This window comes from Dermochelys coriacea, chromosome 1 (assembly GCF_009764565.3).
Source record: "Dermochelys coriacea isolate rDerCor1 chromosome 1, rDerCor1.pri.v4, whole genome shotgun sequence".
Lineage (NCBI taxonomy): Eukaryota > Metazoa > Chordata > Testudines > Dermochelyidae > Dermochelys > Dermochelys coriacea.
Window position 1 is genome coordinate 258,865,821 of NC_050068.2, and position 17,218 is coordinate 258,883,038.

Consider the following 17,218-nt stretch of genomic DNA (forward strand, 5'->3'; position numbering starts at 1 on the left):
AGCCCTCCCCCGCCCCTTACCATGCCGGCGGCAGGACAGGCTTATTGGAAAGCCTGGGAGGTGGGCGGGCGCAAGCTGCGCTGCCCGTGTGGCAGCGTGGCTCAGGAGAGGGGGGACAGCAGAGGAGGGGCCAGGGGCGAGCCACCCCGTCCAGGAGCTATGGGGCCGGGCAGGGCGGTCCTGTGGGCCGGAAGTGGCCCACAGGCCATAGTTTGCCCACCTCTAATCAAGTCTGACCTCTTGTAGATCACAGGCCATAAAATTTCACCCAGTCACCCCTGTACTGAGCCTAGTAACAGGTGTCTGACTAACATATATCTTCCAGAAGGGCATCCAGTTTTGATTTGAAGATAACAAGAGATGAAGAGCTCTAGTCACTGTGCAACAACTTGATGTCCTGGCTGAAGTCAAAAAGACCCTTTTTACAGTGTTGCCAACTCTTAAGATTTTGTCATGAGTCTCAGGATAATTACTGTTTTCCTTAAAGCCCCAGATCCTGTAGTCAGGTGGATATGTGATGATTTCAGCCTTCATTCTAAAAGAAAAAGTAAATGTCTAGCCCTCATGGCTGTGGAGAAAGCTTCAAAATGTGACTCCTGTGCCCCCTAAAGCAGTGGTTCTCAACCAGGGATACGGGTACCCCTGGGGATACACAGAGGTCTTCCAGGGCTACATCAACTCATCTAGATATTTGCCTAGTTTTACAACAGGCTACATAAAAATCACTAACAAAGTCAGTACAAACTAAAATTTCATACAGTGACTTGTATATACTGCTCTGTATACGATACACTGAAATGTAAGTACAATATTTATATTCCAATTGATTTATTTTATAATTATATAGTAAAAATGAGAAAGTGAAAAAATGTTCAGTAATATTGGCTGTGACACTTTTGTATTTTTATGTCTGATTTTGTAAGCAAGTACTTTTTAAGAGAGGTGAAACTTGGGATATGCAAGACAAATCAGACTCCTGAAGGGGGGTACAGTAGTCTGGAAGATTGAGAGCCACTGCCCTAAAGGCTCAAAAAGCAGAAGGCAAATAAAAATAACATCAAATCTATTATTGTTACATAATTGCATGATTTTAAAGCTAATCTCATGATTTTTGGTGAGTTTGACTCATGATTTTTGAACATTTGGAGTTGGCAAAACTGGACCCATGAACGACAGGACTAACCTAAAATGAGTGGAAGGATGGCAAATGTTGTCCCTCTTTTTTCCTCAAGGACTGATACCTGCATGAATGCAAAGGAGACTCAGCAAATGCTATGTCCTGTGGCACAGAAATCACTAGCTATGTAACCCATATGACTGAGTTTCTGGACAAGATGATAGGAAGCTGTGCCCGCAAAGGCAGCAAAAGGAGGACACTCAGGCCTAAGAATAGTAAACTATGCTTTATTGAAGGAAGGAAGGAAGAACTTACGCTCCAATCTACGCGGGGAGCCCCTAGGACGCACGGAGGGGCTGCAGGGGACTCTGGCCGTTTGGGATAGCTGACCAGGCAGGACTCCGCCGGGGGGGGAGTCCTCTGCGGCGCTATATTCTCCATGCTTATCTTGGGGTTACATGGGCTCAACAGCTGGTTACATTCTTACACATATAATTTATGCTTATTACATAAACTGACTTGTTTACAGGCAAAAATATGCTGAGCTATGCTACAATATCTTTTGGCAGGATCTGTCGGATAAAGTTCATTGAAACTGCCTGCACCCTCCACTTACATCCAATCACATACTCAGTCCACCACTTAGCTCCTCGCCAATCTTCCGCAACCTTGCCCCTACAGAAGCCCTGGTAAAAAAAATCACAATACTACCCTGCAGTCCTGGCCTAACACTTCAGTAACATCATTGCCATCATTGAACCATTACTATAGGTTAATTTTGTAAAGGAGAGAAAAGCTAAACCATGATGTTCTGATGGCTGAAATTAGCCAGGAATCATCCCCTTTACAGTTCCTTCATTTCTGTATTTGTCCATGCAGAACTAAATGCTGTGTTGCAATGTTTATCCCCACCCAATGTAACATGACAAGACCCCAAATAAATGCCAAAAGATTCATTCATTGTCCTCTAAACTTGGAAGCAGCAGGCCAGATGTTGGAAAATTGTGACTGCTCAGTAAATTTCAAGCGAGTTGTGTGACCAGATAATCTCAGTACCCCATGACTGGTGCACTAAATGGTAGAAGGAAGGCGTGCTGTTAGAGGCAGTAGGAAATTCCTTTTTATAGTAATCTTAGACATGTCATCCCTATATGATGTGTCTCTCAACACACACAATATATTGATATAACCACTCCAGAAGGGATGGGTGAACTTTCCATTTTTTGGTATGGATTACGCCTGCCTTTAATTAAAAATACTTTCCTGTCATTATGCAAGGCACTGACTTTAGCCGTATGGAATGGAAATCCATCAACTTCATGAAAAAACTTGTACAGATACAGACAGACCTCATCTTCCTTTCCATGCAAACAGATAGATATCATACCAAAAGGAATAAAGGTAAAAAATCCACTTCAATCTACATATCACACAAACTATGCTGAGAGATTGTGCCACATACTTTCAAAGAAACTGCAAAACCACCAGATCAACATCCTATACAGCAAATAGGGAAAGATTAAGAATGAGCTCTCAAAACTGGATACTCTCATAAAAAAACAACCTTCCACCACAAACTTCCTCATGGATAGATTTTACAAAAGATAGACAAGCCATTTACAACACAAACTTTGCTTCTCTACAAAGGAAAAAGGACACTAAACTATCTAAACTGCTACATGCCACAAGGAGCCACAACAGTAGTTCCCTTAACCCACCCAACAATATTGTTAATCGTTCCAGCTATACTCTTAGCCCGGCAGAAGAGTCTGTCCTATATCAGGACCTCTCCTTTTGTCCCTCCAGGCCCACAAACATGATACAGTTCTGTGGTGACTTAGAATCCTACTTTCGACGTCTCTGACTCAAAGAATATTTCCAACACACCTCTGAACAACATACTAACCCTTCCTACCAACACTACAAAAAGAAGGATTCTGCGTGGACTCCTCCTGAAGGTCGAAACAATAAACTGGACTTCTACATAGAGTGCTTCCGTTGACGTGCACGGGCTGAAATTGTGGAAAAGCAGCATCACTTGCCCTATAACCTCAGCGCCATCAACAGCCTCAGGAACAATTCTGACATCATAATCAAAAAGGTGCTGACAAAGAAGGTGCTGTCGTCAATATGAATAAGTTGGAATATGAACAAGAGGCTGCTAGGCAGCTCTCTAACTCCACATTCTACAGGCCATTACTCTCTGAACCCACTGAGGATTATCAAAAGAAACTACACCATCTGCTCGAGAATCTCCCTGAAAAAACACAGGAACAGATCTGTGCAGACACATGCCTAGAACCCTTACCAGGGGTATTCTATTTGCTACCCAAGATCCATAAACGTGGAAATTCTGGATGCCCCATCATCTCAGGCATTGGCACCCTAACAGCAGGATTGTCTGGCTATGTGGACTCTCTCCTCAGGTCCTACGCTACCAGCACTCCCAGCTATCTTCTAGACACCACTGACTTCCTGAGGAAACTACAATCCATTGGTGATCTTCCAGAAAACACCATCTTAGCCACAATGGATGTAGAAGCCCTCTACACCAACATTCCACACAAAGATGGACTACAAGCTGTCAGGAACAGTATCCCCGATAATGTCACAGCTAACCTGGTGGCTGACCTTTGTGACTTTGTCCTCACAACTATTTCACATTTGGGAATAATATATACCTTCAAGTCAGCGGCATTGTTATGGGTACCCGCACGGCCCCGCAGTATGCCAACATTTTTATGGCTGACTTAGAACAACGCTTCCTTAGCTCTCGTCCCCTAACACCCCTACTCTATTTGCGCTACATTGATGACATCTTCATCATCTGGACCCATGGAAAATAAGCCTTTGTGGAATTCCACCATGATTTCAACAATTTCCATCCCACCATCAACCTCAGCCTAGACCAATCCACACAAGAGGTCCATTTCCTGGACACTACTGTGCTAATAAGCGATGGTCACATAAACACCACCCTTTACCGGAAACCTACTGACCGTTATTCTTACCTACATGTCTCCAGCTTCCATCCAGGAGGATGATCCACAAGATCCATTGTCTACAGCCAAGCTCTAAGATACAACCACATTTGCTCCAATCCCTCCAACAGAGACAAACACCTACACGATCTCTATCAAGCATTCTTAAAACTACAATACCCACCTGCTGAAGTGAAAAAACAGATTGACAGAGGCAGAAGAGTACCCAGAAGTCACCTACTACAGGTCAGGCCCAACAAAGAAAATAACAGAATGCCACTAGCCATCACCTTCAGCCCCCAACTAAAACCTCTCCAACACATCATCAAAGATTTATAACCTATCCTGAAGGACGACCCATCACTCTCACAGATCTTGGGAGACAGACCAGTCCTCGCTTACAGACAGCCCCCCAACCTGAAACAAATACTCTCCAACAACCACACACCACACAACAAAAACACTAACCCAGGAACCTATCCTTGCAACAAAGCCTGATGCCAACTCTGTCCACATATTTATTCAAGTAACACCATCACAGGATCTAATCACATTAGCCACATCATCAGGGGCTCATTCACCTGCACATCAGGTGATATATGTGATATATGCCATCATGTACCAGCAATGCCCCTCTGCCATGTTCATTGGCCATACTCGGACAGTCTCTATTCAAAAGAATAAATGGACACAAATCTGACATCAGGAACCATAACATTCAAAAACTGGTAGAACACTTCAACTTCTCTGGCCACTCAGTAAAAGACTTAAGGGTGTCAATTTTGCAACAGAAAAGCTTCAAAAACAGATTCCAAAGAAAAACTGCTGAGCTTGAATTAATATGCAAACTAGATACCATTAACTTGGGTTTGAATAGATACTGGAGTGGCTGGGTCATTACACATATTGAATCTATTTCCCCATGTTCAGTATCCTCACGCTTTCTTGTCAACTGTCTAAATGGGCCATCTTGATTATCACTACAAAAGTTTTTTTCTTCTTCTGCTGATAATAGCTCATCTTAATTAATTAGCGTCTTACAGTTTGCATGGCAACTTCCACCTTCACTGTATGTATATATATATATATCTTCTTACTATATGTTCCACTCTATGCATCCGATGAAGTGGGCTGTAGCCCATGAAAACTTATGCTCTCATAAATTTGTTAGTCTCTAAGGTGCCACAAGTACTCTTGTTCTTTTTTCTTAAAAAAAAAACACACAAAAACCCACCACCAAGCAACAACGGTTCCCCTTCTTCTCCACTTTTAATATATTCTCATCCAACATTTGAAAAGAAGCCATTTAAAATTCATTCCAAATCTTGAGTGCTTTGAAGTCCTCAGACGCAAGACACTGTTAATAACACAATAATAATAATGCCCACTGCTACAATGCTTTCCACCCAAGGATATCAATGCACTTTGCACAGGTTAATTAATCTAGCCTTACAAGAAGTCTGGGTGGCAGGGAGAACGATCAATATCCCCAGTTCACAAAGGGGAAACGTGAGAGACTAAATGGTTTGCCCAAGTGCGACAAGGTGGGTGAGGTGATGCTGTTAAGTTTCCCTTTTCTTTTTCTTCATGTTGTGGAGTTTCCATTTCGGATGGTAACATTCGGTATCTTCCATTGTTGTATTCAGTGCAGTGCAGCCCTGCTGGTGCCAGGCTACTAGAGAGACAAGGCGGTTGAGGTAATACTGCCCAAGTGACAAAGCCAGGACTACCACCTCCATCTTCTGATTCCCAGGGCTATGCTTTAACAACAACAAAAGCATCTCTCCCTATAAAAGTACACCTAACATTATTAATTATTAATGCCAAAAGTCATAAGGGTTATTGATCCATAGAAGAACAAAGAAGACTTGGCCCTTTAAGATTAATGCCCAGCACCAAGATGGCCGCTTCCTGTCGCTTCCGACGCTTGTGCTGTGCCCTTCGCTAAGATGGGGAGAGAGGGAGGGGAAACAATGATGTCATCGCATGACTGTGTTTTTATGAATGAAAAGAATCCTGTGAGTGAGTAATTCCAGGAAACTCATATTACAACTCAGCAGATCTCAGCCCAGAGCCCAGCTCCTCGCCAGACAACAACTTCAAACAAGCAGGTTACAAAGCAAAACCATAAAGAAAAAGGATCTCCAAGGGGATAAAGAAGGGAGGAGAGCACCAACAAAGACTCGAACCAACGCACACACACGCAGTAAGTGAGAACTCTCTGCTTAGCTCTTTCCCAGCCCTCCATAGGAGGGATGTTTACAGTCTTCAAAGAGCTTGGGGTGGTGTGTTTATGTTCCTGGCTGTGTATGTGTGTATCCCACCAGTGTGGGCTTTTTGTTTTCCTTGTGCCCAGAAAAGGATAAAAAGCCTGAATGATACAGCTCTTCTCTGTGGCGCGTTTATTTTAGGAGTGCGTGTGTACAGCTAAAGGGAGGGTTGATGTCAGCTGAAATCAAGGCGGGCGAGAGTGTGGCTGGTGAAGGACACGGTTTTATCAGGTTGGGATATAAGGGGTTTATCTTCAGAGAAGCGTGTGGGGAGAGATGCAATGGAGAGGATCAGAGTGCTCAAAAGCACAGAGTGTCTCTGTGAGTGTGCATTCATGTCTGTTTTATACACACCCATTGCTGAGCTTAGACAGCTGTGAAGGCAGGAAATCTCTCAATAACAGAGAAGTTACTCATGGCGCAAATTAACTGTGTGTGGGGCATGTGTGTATGTGAGTGAAAGAGAGGTACAACTGAGGCCCTGATCTATTGAGAATCCGCTGGCACATTTAATAAGACTAGAGATGTTAGCCCTTCTATCCTGGCCAAATCTAGGATTGCTGTCTGTCCAGGTTTTCTCAGGATGATCCCTGTTTTAAGGTAGTTGTCCTGGGAAATCTGTATGGGTGCTCAGTACACACTGCCCACTGTCCAGTTTTATGGGCTCAGGATCATCCCAGATATCCCATTTTTTTGTACCTCAGAGATACACAATCACAGCCAAATGCCACCTGGGGTAAACCACAAGGATCCCATCTTGTGTTCTTTGCTTCATCTTGAGCTCCCATTGACTTCAGTGGTGGTGTTAGCTATGCAACAGTTGCAAAATTTAGTCCCTAAATTCCCTTTGAGGTTTCGGTTGGATAAATATTCTTCTTCCTTTGTCTTCTGTCCTGAATTATTGTGTAGTACTGCTGTGCACTGTTAAGCAGCTGCTGTGTTTCAGCCCAGAGGTGACTGCATTTCAGTGGCAGGTGAAGTGATCATCCCTGTGTAAACAGCATAGCTTGGAAATGAATTTACGGAGCACTTTGAGTTCTAGGGATAAAAGGCGTAGTTACATTTGCCAGCAGATGCCATACCAGTACTAGGCTTATTTCTTATTCTAAGGATATCTAGGGGGGAAATGACACTGTCACACATGCCAACATGTGATGACTTGTGAGCAAATGCTGCATTTTTAATGACTACCACTGAGTATACATTAAGTATAGATCATACTTGTGAGGATATGTGTGTACTGTTTCTTTAAATCTCTAGCAGGAAGCCAGGCAGGAAGGGCAGGGGAAAGTTCGAGGCAGAAATTCTATAGGGAAGCAGAGAGAGTAGCTTAGGGTTAATACTTACTTCATGTTCAATGTTAGAATTAAGCGACTCATTATCATATGACAACTATTATATCAGATCCCACACAAATACTTGGAGGTAAGGTTACTAGGCTGTGAATCCTGCTAATGCAAGCTATAAAAAGCAAGGAAATAGCAATTAAGGCAATCACACCCTCCCATTTCACTACACTCATTAGTTCCTCTTCTGAACCTCACATACCCCCTTCTACCACCCACAGGTCATACACTAGTATCTCCATCCTCCTCCAGTGTTTGGGACGCTGCTTAGCGCCCACCATAATCAACATTGCTGGGATCTGCCTCTACTGAGGTAGGTTGGGGAGGGATTCCCTTTGGAATTCTCCCTCTCCCACAATACTGAATGGAGGTTTCTCCAGGCAGATGCCTCCCTTCAGGTGCAGCTATTGCTCACCCTTCAAAACCTGGTGCAGAGTGAGGGAAAAAGGTCCAATTTTCCCCTACTAGGACAGCCTAGCGCACTGTCCCAATGGGGAATCACTGCTAGAATTAGATGCTACTCACAATAGTTTTACCCCATCCCCACACATTTGCCACCATTGCCACCTCCTCCCACTCAGTGTCAACAAGCTTATCTGCCTACTTCTAATACACCCATCACAATGGTATCAAGGGACCTTTAGGTGCCAGGTCGCTTCTCTCCCCCATCAAATCACAGAATTACAACCCTCCGACCACCTCCAGATGGTAATAAGGGAAGAGAAGATGCTACCTAGGAAACCTCCTTTCCTCTAGGGGGGAAACTGTTTTTTATTTTTATTTATTTATTTTGCCTTATTCTAAGTCCAGTGGAGCTACATGTGACAATGCTGGGCATGAATCAATACAGTGAGCCCAGTTGGAGTCAATGGAAGTTTTGCCCCTGAATTCAATGGGAGCAGCGTCCAGCTAAGTGGGGTTGCTGTTGGAGCCATAAACATTGAAGCATGGGAATTTGGCAGCTAAGTACTTTGGAGGACTAGGCCTGAATTCCCTGTCCCTTGTGTGTGTTAAATCACACCCCTAAAGCAGGGCGGACTGGAGGTAGTTTATAGTCATTCCAAGATGTGGGAAAAGTCAGGGACTGAAAAACACTGATCAGCTAAACATGGTGTTTAATGTTCTGCGTTAGCGTGTGAAGCACAATGTAGCTGAATTAATGCCACTGGAGTACCCAGATAATTGAATTTCCTGATGTTTGTGCACGAGATATCTTAGCTTTAACATCTCACCCAAGCTTCTTAAAGTAGCAGAAGACTGACTCTGCACAGACTCTGCACAGAAGGGTGGGGGCCTGCTCCTGGTCTCTGATTCCATCTTCACCAGATCACGGAAGTTCTACCCCAGTCTCCAACTCCACAGTCTCCTGTCTCTGACAGTGGGCATCTCAAGTTGCGCGTCTCAAGTGACTATTCTCGTGAATCTGAACTAAAGTCCTTTCACCTGTGACAATGGCAGACTGAGCCCGGATGAACATTTCCGTACTCAGCTGCAATGAGCTCAGGTTACATGAGTCTCTGATTTTTTTGTCTTAGTTACTGTAATCTCTTACAGTTTGGCCTCTGTCTCTAACAGTGCCCCCCCACACACACACACACACTCACAATCAAATATTGCACTGTTCAGGTCATCCACCTTTCCTGTTGCTCTGACCATGTCACCCCATCCATGACCTCCATTTTAGTGTCTCTCTTATTGTATCTGATTCCAGCTCCGCACCCACATATCCAGGGGCCCTGCATATTCCACCCCCTGCTTCCAACTCTGCTCTTATTTCCCCTTCGTTCTCCCTCACTCCCTATACTTCTCCCAACCCTCTCTTCCTTAGGGCTCCTTCTCATGCTCTGGTCTCTCCACCTTCCCTTGTTCTGCTCCCTGCGGTTGGAGCAGTCTGCCTCTTCTCAACCATCAGGCAGCCTCTCTCTGCCTTCAAGGCCACCTCTTCCAACATCACCTCCTCTTTCTCTTATCACTAGCTCTCATGCCCTCGCTTACCTGGTCTGTCGCCCCTGTCCTGTCTAGCTTACACTGGAAGCTCATTGGGACAGAGAACGTGTCTTGCTGAGTGAATTCACAGCGCTGTATGGCTGCTGTTTCATGATAATCATGGTCACATTTCAGCCTTGCAACCCTTCCCCTCCCTGCCATCCTGCCGCAGTGGGAGAATTACGAGAAGGGGGCATGTATAGCCTTGGTGAACTTGCTGCTCTCTATGCTGAATCACAGTGAGATGGCTTTTCTCTCTTCCACACTCCTGCTGCCTCCCTCACTCCTGCTCCTCCTCCTCTGGGACTCTCCAGACATGTGATTCACTTAGCCACAGAACAGAGGAGTCTTTGCCACCTACCTGTTCTGTGCCAGCCTCCAGCATGGGAGGGTGGGGCAGAAAGCATGGAGTGTCCGTGAAATGAGGTGACTCCTGGCTCTGACACTGTTTCGTTTCTTTTGGTGTGTGTTTGAGGATGGGCTTTGTCAGAGCCCCTGACTTCATGGCTCTGCTCATGTTTCACAGACAGGGCAGGTGGCAAACTTGTGCATGATTGTGCAGGTACATCTGGGCACATCCTTGTTCTGTATTAGACCCACGTGCATGTAGGTGGGACAAAAAAAGTGTCTGTATTTCTAGTGCTTTCTATCCCAAATGCTTTCTAGACAGGGCTCGCTCGGCCCCCCCCCCTCGAGATGGAAGGTGGCTATTCTGCGGCAGTTTAGAGCTGGTAATGAGAATGATACCGCTCAGCCAGGTGGAAATCTGGGTGGTGTTTCTACATGCAGGCCTACGTGAGCGCATTGGCAGGAGTCTCCTGTATTTGTATCCTGATTGGGGGGCCGGTGTCACAGACTCACTCTGGTCCCCAGAAGAGGTGCCTGACTGCCCTGCGGGAGCTGTCCCATTCCTGATGTGCCCTGGCAGTTATTCCTAGCTCAGAACTGCCTCCTCCATCCCCTGTGGCATCTACATGAACCCCTGGGGTGACATCCTGCTTGCTGCCAGGGCTCCAGTTGGCGTTCAAGAGTGAAAGGGACGTGCCTCAGTCCCCTACCACCTCCAGTGCTGGGCCCTTGTGGAGAATGTTCTCTATGAGCCTGGCTTGCCCCAGGTTGTGGGCTCAGTCGAGTATCATGCCTGGGCATGTCTCAGCAGAACAAAGCGAGCGACTCCTTCCCTCTGCGTCTGGCCTGTCCATCCCACATCCGAGAGAAGGACCTGTGGCTCACCTCTGCCAGCTCAGTCCTCAGGGGGTGGGGGAAGATGGCTCAGAAAGACACGTGCACCCTGAATGGCTCTTGAGGGGGGCTGGGGAGGCTGAAAGAGCCCTTTGCACTGCTTGTGACAGGGACTCCTCTGAAATCCTCTAACTCTAGGGCACAGGACTGGGGTATTTCAGACAAGTTTGTAAGTTTTGAATGGCCACCTGGTCTCCCTCACTCCTCCTGGCCAGACTCAAACATTGATTTTGGGTCCCCGGCTTGAGGCCCTTGTGCCTGACCTTTTAGTGGGGCTGCTCTTCAGTTTTGTGGGGGCCTGTGCCACAGCTCCCCCAGTGGATCCCTTCTCTTATGCCTGCCCTCGACCCCCAAACCTGCCTGCATCCATCTGCCTCTTGCCTTTGCTCCCAGCCCTCCCTCTCCTACACTTGTCTGTGGGGCTCTGTCAATCTGTCAGCAGAGCTCTCCTTCCCAACCCGAGATCCAGGGAGGGAGTTTAATCTCTGCCAGGGCCCAGTGAGCCAGACAGGGCAGGCCAGGTGCCTACAGGTGAGAGGGGAGCCTGGAAGAACAGAGTCCCCAGGCAGTTTCCTGGGTTATGCCACAACCCTACCAGCCAAACACCCCTTTCCCCGGCCTCCCTGCTGATCTCTGATCCGGCTGCCTGTGTTGCTTTTACTTTCCCTTTAGCCCTCCTTTCCAGGCAGGGACATTTCAATGACCCTCCCACCAGCTGCCTCCCTACCAAGTTTCCTGTCAGTCAGGAAACTTCTTGCCCTCCTGCACTTTCTGGTGAAGGCAGGGCTCATCTATTTCAGAGACGAATGGCGTGGGGCAGAGGGGAACCTGCCTATAACCTGCATTGTTGGGGGGGGGGCTCTCAGTGGGAGCCCTGGGTTCTGGCTGCTGCTGGTCATTTGGGGGAAATAAGGGAGAGGAAGGAATTTTGGAATGTTTTGCTTTTAAAATGAAATAACTGATTAATTCAGTGCTGGGTCTCTGCACTTCCCTAACCCCCATCTCTCTAGCAGGACAGAGGATGCACCCACACTCCCGTGAACATGTCCTTCTTGGGGAAGAGACCAAGTGATTTATGTTCCAGGCTTATGGGGCTGGGGCAAGAAATGCTGGGGAGCAAAGAAAGGATGTGGGGGGAATTCGTAGGGCCAGGCTGTCTTCTCCCCTCCCCCTACTAACCGAGCCTGAGGCATGAAATGAACAGGGATGGAGGGAAGTGACATGTTGCCTCTGGCTTGTTTGCAGGGTCCTTGTTTGGGGAGCACAACTGCAGGAGACAATGTCTACAGACAGTTTATCAAGCAAGGCCCTGAAGGTACGAGTGAGTTCGCACCAAAGAGCACAGTCAGCATCACCTCCTCTCTCCCTGCCCCCCCTTCCCCATTCCCTCCATTCCTCTCTCCTACCCTCAGGAGCAGCGGAAATGCCCTAAAAGGGGGAGGGGGGGACACTGGCACCTGAACCATGGCCCCTACCTCCACACCACCCTTTCTCCCTGAAGCCCTGCCCTCGCCTTGCCCCTTCTTCCCGAGACCCCGCCCTCGCGCCACCCCTTCTCCCGGAAGCCCTGCCCCCACACTGCGACTTCCTCCAAGGCCTCGCTCCTGCATTGCCTCTCTTGACCCCCAAGAACCCAGCACCCCGTTCGCTTCTCTCTGCCCTTCCCCCCATCACTCACCCTTACAGCCAGTAAAAATGGGGAGGGCATAGTCCTCCCACTTTTGAAAGTGATGGGACCATGGCCCCCTTGTCCCCCCTTCCAGCACCCCTGCCCACCTTGTACTCTCTTCTGTTCCGCCACCTCTCCTCCTCTCTCCAATGCACTCTTTGCTCACCCGCTGTCCCCTCTTGGCCAGATCAAGCGCGAGCTGGGGGAGAACACGCCCCACCTGTCGGATGAGGAGCTGATGGGGCTGTCGGTGCGGGAACTGAATCACCACCTGCGGGGCCTCTCCAAGGAGGAGGTGGCACGGCTGAAGCAGCGCCGGCGCACGCTGAAGAACCGCGGTTACGCGGCCAGCTGCCGGGTCAAGCGGGTCTGCCAGAAGGAGGAGCTGCAGAAGCAGAAGACGGAGCTGGAGCGGGAGGTGGACAAGCTGGCCCGTGAGAACGCTGCCATGCGCCTGGAGCTGGACACCCTGCGGGGCAAGTACGAGGCGCTGCAGGGCTTTGCCCGCACAGTCGCTGCTCATGGCTCTGCCGCCAAGGTGGCCACCGCCAGCGTCATTACCATCGTCAAATCCGGCACCAACCAGGCCACATACTCCTAGTGCCCACCCAACACCCCCCCCACGAACTGCGTCCTCCCTCCATGGCTGGGCCCAGCTCTTTACCCAGAATGGACAGCGGCTGCCCTGGCTTCTCCCACAATCCCTGCAGGAGACAGAATTGACTTGAAGACCTTAAAACAAGTGGTCCCTCGATTTCTCCCCACTGCTCCCATCTTCCTTGATCCAAGCAGTAGTTCAGCCTTCCCCTCCTCCGCCCCCCATAGCTTGGAAGCTGGGTGAAAATGTGCCGATAGGAATCTCCTAGCTTAAATATTCCCTCCCCGACCAATTATGTACTGTTATAAAAAGTTTCCTCTTAGCTACTCCTGCTCATTGGTGCCTCCTCCCCCTGTATTTACACAAGGGGCTCAGAGACCACTCCCATTTGTTATTGGTAGGGTACAGCTCCCACTGACGCCAAGATCTGTGAGATTGTGCAGGGGGAGAGAATCAGGAGCCAAGCCAAGGACCTGTTCTGCTTTGTCAAGCACAGAGCAGGGGATGGGATACCCATCCAGAGAATAGCCAGGAGTTGCCAAAACCCTGCTGCCCTCTTTCCCTAACTCTGGCCCCTCTATTTCAGATTTTCTGTTGTGGCCTCCCGCGAGGGAGATAAACTGCAACCCTCCCTGCCCCCTTGTCAGTTGCATTCCGGGGGTCTTCACTTCCCCAAGCTGCCACAGAAACCCCTGGATCTTCTCCCCACACCTTTTCAGGAAGGCCCCAAAACAACTGCTATTGAGAGCAAATCGCAGAGGCTCTGCCAGCTGAGTTAAGCCTGTCCTCCAGGGATTGGGCATTAAGGGGAGCCAGGGTAGTGCTGGGGGAAAGAGAGGTTCCAGTTTAATGGAGAGGGGAGGAAAAAGAGAGGACAAGCCTGTGAGTGATGGAGAGACGGTAGGCTCTCTGTAGCACGTGTCAGGCTGGCTCAGCTCCTGGCCATTACAACTCAGCTCTGGGCTAGACATCAGGGTGATGAGCACACTAGAAATACAAAGACTCAACTGCAGGGGTGAATTTAAATTTAGCAGTGGGGCTAAATTTCCAAGATCTCCTGCACGGCAAGGAAGTGGGTTTTGAGAGAGAGACCAGGATGGGAAAAAAAGAGGGCGAGAGAGTGGGAGAGAGAGAAAGAAAGAGAAGGAGAGTAGCGATGCTAGAAAGAGGAACAAAGCAAGTGAGGCAGTTGGATAGAGAAGAAGCAGCGGCACTGTGCTTGAAATACAGGAGGGAGGAGAGACTGTTTCAATCACGTTTTGTGACCACAGCATTTAGAAGACCTGAAAAGAAGGAAGGAGGCACAGCGCATTTCGGCCCTGGTTACGTAACTGGGAGCTGGCCCAATTGCCAAATGAGCTGCAGAGATAAGCCATGCAGGAGGAAGTTATAGGATCAATCTGGTTTTTGCTGGGCTGGCTCCATTCATACAAAAACCAGCACAGCCTGAAAAGGCAGATGGAGCCAGTAACCAGTTGAAATGGGTTGGACGCTCACATTTGATTCTTTAGCTTTAAAGATGGAATTTTAGGGGTGGGGGGAGAGACGGGGAGGAGAGCAGCGTCCTTTTATCTCTGCTTACACACATGCTCACACCCTTTCCTTCCAATGGTGACATTTCCTCCATGGCATGGTGGGACTCTTCAAAAGGCCAGCAGGAAGGAAATAAACACAGCTGTAGTGGAGATAAAATTACTAGTTACATGACAGTAGCACCTGGACATCCCCACCGAGACTGGCACCCTGTTGTGCTAGGCACTGTACAAACAAAGGGAGAGCGGGCTCCTGCCCCCAAGAGCGTACCCTCTGGTGGGGGGGGCGGGGAAGGGAGGGAGAAGCAGAGACACACAGGTGAAGTGTCTAGCCCAACGTTGCCCAGCAGGTTGGGGGCACACCTGGGAATTGACAAGCTAGGTCTCCTGACTCCCAGTTCGGTGCCCTTTCCCCTGAACCAGGCTGGCTCAACCCCTTAGCTGAGGGAAATGGGAAGGTGGAGAGCCCAGGTGGTGGCTCAGGGAGCGGGGGATAATTCCCTGCTCCCTACCAGTCACAGGTACCTTTTCCAGTATCATTCAAATAGGAGTTTGGGCACAGGAGGTAGGCGGATCCATAAATAAATACAGCCACACAGAGGTCAGTAAAGGTAATACCAGGCAGTCGCATCTGCATTCCACATTCTGGCATCTGCTAGGATGTAATTAACCCCTTCATTTCCCCCACATCTGGTTGGTGGTCCCTGCAGCTTGCCCTGCCACCCACCACAGTGCCGCAGCCAGCTCAAGAGAGGTGCGGCCAAATTTTCCCCTCCCTGCCTCAGTGTACTTTGTGAGAGGTTCCATGGTTAGCCTCTTCCTTCCCCTTCCCCACCTTTGGTTTATTTATTGCACGAATGTAAGTTATTTTCACGTCCTCTTTGCCATTCCGCCTCTCGGCACAGCCAGGATGTTGGTACAGAGCCGTACTTTATATTTTATATATGCAAATCACATTTTATCTTATACTTATATAGAGCAAAAAAAAAAAGGTATTTATTTTCTGACGTACAGTAAGTGATCTACCCGACTCCTCTGTATTTTGTAACTTTACAAATAAAGCAAGTTTTTTTCCACAGAGAGGGTGTGAGTTTATTAAGCTATAAAACAGATCTCTGGGCTTATCAAACTGAATAAGTGTTGCCAACTCTTGTGGCGCTCTCAGTTGGCTGTTTTTCGCAAAACCCCGTTTGTTGGAGTCAAGAGCTTGCGTGGAAAATGTCATGTTCATTAAAGAAGTAAGTTACTAGCCCTGCCGGTTGGCCAGAAAAGGTTCGGTACATGAACCAGCTGCACCCAAAGTGCTCAAAACCTAGAAGGTGAATAAAAAGAACTTGAGTTCTGTGCAATCACATGGTTTGGGGATCTGAGGTCTTTTAAAACACTTGGGGTTGTAGATACTAGTGAATGTGGATCCTAGTGGCAGGAGTCAGAGTGACCGGCCTCAGGGTGGATTTCACTTTTATACACAGGACAGGTCCAACATGGGAGGCAGCAACACAAATGCACACAGTGCCTAGACAACATGTCTCAGCCCTAAGGTTAACACCTGGCTGGTATTTAACCAGCCTGGTATTTTTTTTTTTTATGATTTGCCATTTCCCAGAAAAATAATTTAATCTGTTTTTTTTTTAATGTGGGTCTAAAGATTTACATTATCATTGCAATACACTGGGATAGCTAATGTTAAAAGTTTCTGTGTCTGGCTAAAGATGCTGCAGAGTTCCCACTTCTGCAGTTTAAGTCATAACAGATCAAAACTGGTGAAAATACAGCAGCTGTCTGCCCATCAACATGCAAGCATACCGCCTGTGTGTGCGAGAGAGGGTTTGAGTCATGTGAGAGTGAGGAGACTGGTATGTTATCAATTTCTCTAGACCAAAGGGTCTCAAGCCGTGCAGCCCAATTAGCTCAATGCTGCGGCCCAGCTGTGTGCTAAAGGCCGCCAGGCTGTGTGGCGGGTCTGGGTTCCCAACTGCCTGACTGCCCAGCGTGGCAGGGGGGTCCAGGGCTGCCAGCCAGTCCCATGGGGTCCAGGTCTGCCGCCCAACCCTGTACAGTTTGAGGTTTGAGGTCCAGAGCTGCTGACCAGCCCTGCAGGGGTTGGGGCTGCTGGCTGGCCCTGTGGGGTCAAGGTCCAGCCTGCCACCAGGCCCCACAGAGAGGGACTGGGTCCCTGCCACTGTGCCCAGGGCTCCACTCCGGGCCCCACTCGGTGGAGGGGGACTCTGGGCGGGAGGTGCTGGGCATAGGGGTCCACCTGTGGGGGGAGGAGTGTGCTGTGGTTCTCAACCTGAGGCCCAGCGGCCCACAATGATAAATAGGTTGAGAACCACTGCTCTATACACTGTACATGGCACTGGTTGAAGCGGGATGAGGGCATGTTGCAGAGTTGCCTTGGGGACTGGGGTTGCGGCAGGCTTGCCTTTTGTGTGTGGATGGGGGGGGGTGCCTTTTTTAATTTAAAAGTGGTAACC

The 17,218-nt window shown here is 48.4% G+C and overlaps 1 protein-coding gene across 2 annotated transcripts; it reads left to right on the top strand.

Moving 5' to 3' along the window:
• Positions 1-6,066: 6,066 nt before the first annotated feature.
• Positions 6,067-15,819, top strand: MAFF (MAF bZIP transcription factor F). 2 transcript variants are annotated; one of them, XM_043490526.1, is made up of 4 exons: positions 6,083-6,304; positions 7,936-8,027; positions 12,188-12,257; positions 12,799-15,819. In XM_043490526.1, exons 3-4 carry the CDS (start codon positions 12,222-12,224, stop codon positions 13,210-13,212), a joined length of 450 nt encoding a protein of 149 aa, XP_043346461.1. In that variant the 5' UTR covers positions 6,083-6,304; positions 7,936-8,027; positions 12,188-12,221; the 3' UTR covers positions 13,213-15,819. The 2 variants fall into 2 exon arrangements, with proteins under 2 accessions (XP_038243833.1, XP_043346461.1); XM_038387905.2 differs by lacking the exon at positions 7,936-8,027 and having other exon boundaries at positions 6,067-6,304.
• The last annotated feature ends 1,399 nt before the right edge of the window (positions 15,820-17,218 follow it).

What these genes read in the sequence shown, in the direction of transcription:
- MAFF (XM_038387905.2), top strand. Translation starts at nt 12,222, where the DNA reads ATGTCTACAGACAGTTTATCAAGCAAGGCCCTGAAG. An exon ending in TATCAAGCAAGGCCCTGAAG is followed by an intron (nt 12,258 to 12,798) that starts GTACGAGTGAGT and finishes CCTCTTGGCCAG; the next exon opens with ATCAAGCGCGAGCTGGGGGA.